Source organism: Acanthisitta chloris, unplaced genomic scaffold (assembly GCF_000695815.1).
Source record: "Acanthisitta chloris isolate BGI_N310 unplaced genomic scaffold, ASM69581v1 scaffold5656, whole genome shotgun sequence".
Taxonomy (NCBI): Eukaryota; Metazoa; Chordata; class Aves; order Passeriformes; family Acanthisittidae; genus Acanthisitta; species Acanthisitta chloris.
In genome coordinates this window covers 5,163-8,266 of record NW_008679637.1, presented here as the reverse complement: position 1 = coordinate 8,266, position 3,104 = coordinate 5,163, and the positions used below count along the sequence as shown (strand labels likewise).

Sequence of the window (3,104 nt, the reverse complement as noted above, 5' to 3'; positions counted from 1 at the left end):
ACTTGGAAATATAACCTTTCAGTATGCCAAGACATATCCTCTATGAAGTGCCCAGATAAATCAGTTCACCCCAGCTGTAACTAAACTCTGTCTAGTGACTTGTGATCGACAGGGCTTTACCCTGTGACAGCCAGATTCATTGTTGGGACAGCAACCAATCGTCGAGTTTGACGACACGAGCCTAATCAAAGTTGGAGTATAAAAAGCCCCCTTGGAATATATAAGGTACACCAGTGTGGCAAGCTGTCTCTCAGATTGCATTTGCTTTCACAGATCTGTTTAGTACTGAAAGGGAAAGGAGGAGGGGGGGGAAAGGAAGGGAAAAGTGCTGCACTGAATGTGAGATCATGCAAAAGCTAGCGCTCTATGTTTATATTTACCTGTTCATGCTGATTTCAGTCGATCCAGTGGCTCTTGATGACAGTAATCAGCCCACAGAGAATGCTGAAAAGGATGGACTGTGCAATGCTTGTACGTGGAGACAGAATACAAAATCTTCCAGAATAGAAGCCATAAAAATTCAGATCCTCAGCAAACTGCGCCTGGAACAAGCTCCTAACATTAGCAGGGATGTTATTAAACAACTTTTACCCAAGGCTCCTCCACTGCAGGAACTGATTGATCAGTATGATGTCCAGAGGGATGACAGTAGCGATGGCTCTTTGGAAGATGATGACTATCATGCCACCACCGAAACGATTATCACAATGCCTACGGAGTGTAAGTAACCCTCCTGCTTTCGCCTCCCACCGCTCCTCAGAGAGAGTTGTCTCCCTGCTGTAGAGCCACGCAACTCCTCCTCAGGCTCTCCCAACAGGCTGCTGGCTGAAGTGTGCTGGAGGGAGGGAGGAAAGTGTTATTTCTAAAGAATTTGAGCCAGGTTCAGATGACCATGTGGCAATCCTTTGTTTTACTGTTCACTTTTCGGCTCCTTACAACGTATGTGCCCTGTAGCACTTAGGATTTGCCCATTGCCTTAGAAAGCGAAGGGAGATCTGCAGTTTAGTTGACTTCGTTATCTGCAGCACTCGGGGCATTTCCTATCACAAATGTAAAGTACAAGTGCAGATAATGAGAGAACTGTATTTTTCTGAGTTAGGTTTCACTGGTCAGTGTTTTTAGAAGCCACAGAAATCAGCAGAAATACAGCTTAGAGCACTAGACCTACCTAAATGCAACATGTTATAGCAAGTGCAAGTAGAGAGTTAAATTCTGGCTCCTTTGCTGGTCCCATAAATGAGCACCACCCACCTCTGAGTTAAAACTATATATTTAAAGCAAATATGTGTGTAACAGACTTAAACATATAAATGTCCATGCTACAGCAATCAGCTCAAGTAGTCGTGCCAAGGAAGAATGAAGGCATTTACTGAATGAGCAGATTCTGAGTTATCTTCTGAGTGCTAAACATCTGCTATGGCTCCTATCAAGTATCTTTTGCACAGCTAATACTATAGTATCTTATGTTCTTCATCAGCTAAAGTATTTGGCTATGGCAGCTGGTTTTTTAAATAACACTTATGAATATGATTTCAAAAAGGCAAAAGATGACAGGACATATAAGGCATGTTAGCAGTTACAGATATCATTAGGATATGCAGACTAGAATAATATCAGCTGCTCTCCCCAGCTAAAAATGTATATGCATTGATGGAAAAGTACCTTTATCAGTGACATTTTTCAACTACTTAATTATTAAGATGGACACTTAATAGCCTTATATTACTGCAGCCTTATCACAAAGCTGAGATCTGCCAGCAGTTTTATTCCAGCCTATTATGTCCCAAGGCTTTATAACTCTTTTAAATCAAACTGCTACATAATTACAGTGCCTGAAGAAAAACCACTGTACTTCTGTGCTCCAAGTTAATTTCCTACTCCTTATAAAAAGCCCTTGAGCTATTTTAAATGCACTGAAGAGACAGGTATCTTAAGTGGTGAGATTTATGAATGTCAAAGCCCTGCACAATTTAAGATTAGTACTACCCATTTTATCCTGGCAAGGAAAGATCCTGCCATGACTAGGTATGACAGCTGCATCGTAGGCTACAGGAAGGAGGAACGCAGCACTGCACGTGACTCTCCTATGATGTTATTCAAATGAAAACAAAATGATCCTTCTGTTAATCCTCTCCATTATTTTTCCCCATTGAGAGAAGGAATTGAGGTGTCTGTGGAGTTTGCCCAGTGCTGTATGGTGTGTAGCATGCTGAGGCTATGTAGCAAATGAGAAATAGCTAGATCACCACACACGTTGAGTCAGCTTATGCAAAGTTGCTATTCTGCATGCTGTATGAAGGTCCTCAGAAGGTGACTAGCAGAAGTGAGTTGCTAGCAGGTGATAGCATAATGATTTTGTGAGCATCCATTAAATTTGCTGTAGAGTGTAAAGCATAGAAAATTAACTAAGTTAAATCCACATTGTTACTGGCGCTCTTTATAACATATTGTATATATTTCCTATACAGTCTGAAAAAAATAGTCAGATTTATATCTGCATTTTTTTTCCTTGTTCCCTGTTCAGTAATCTGTTCTTTCCATTCATTTATAGCTGATTTTCTTGTACAAATGGAGGGAAAACCAAAATGTTGCTTCTTTAAGTTTAGCTCTAAAATACAATATAACAAAGTAGTAAAGGCACAATTGTGGATATACTTGAGGCAAGTCCAAAAACCTACAACGGTGTTTGTGCAGATCCTGAGACTTATTACACCCATGAAAGATGGTACAAGATATACTGGAATTCGATCTTTGAAACTTGACATGAACCCAGGCACCGGCATTTGGCAGAGTATTGATGTGAAGACAGTGCTGCAAAATTGGCTCAAACAGCCTGAATCCAATTTAGGCATCGAAATAAAAGCTTTTGATGAGAATGGACGGAATCTTGCTGTAACCTTCCCAGGACCTGGTGAAGATGGATTGGTAAGTTTATTTAGAAAAATCCCATTTAACTGAAAAGCATTTCAGCTGTGTTTTAAGCATAAAATGGATGCATTGCTCAGGGAATGGAAGATAAAATTTCTGTATATCCAATTCTTTCATTCTTTGATCTCTAATCATGCCAAAATCAATAGCTTTCCTCTGCCACTGTTTCCCTATTT

The 3,104-nt window shown here is 40.2% G+C and overlaps 1 protein-coding gene across 2 annotated transcripts in view; it reads left to right on the top strand.

Moving 5' to 3' along the window:
* Nucleotides 1-346: 346 nt before the first annotated feature.
* MSTN (myostatin) overlaps nucleotides 347-3,104 on the top strand; it is a 5,523-nt gene continuing 2,765 nt past the window's right edge. The window contains exons 1-2 of one of the 2 annotated variants that reach the window (XM_009077380.1): nucleotides 347-720; nucleotides 2,552-2,925. In XM_009077380.1, coding sequence (XP_009075628.1) covers nucleotides 348-720; nucleotides 2,552-2,925 — 747 coding nt within the window. In that variant the 5' untranslated portion in view covers nucleotide 347. The remainder of the gene's footprint in view (nucleotides 721-2,551; nucleotides 2,926-3,104) is intronic. The other variant, XM_009077381.1, reaches the window with a different exon arrangement.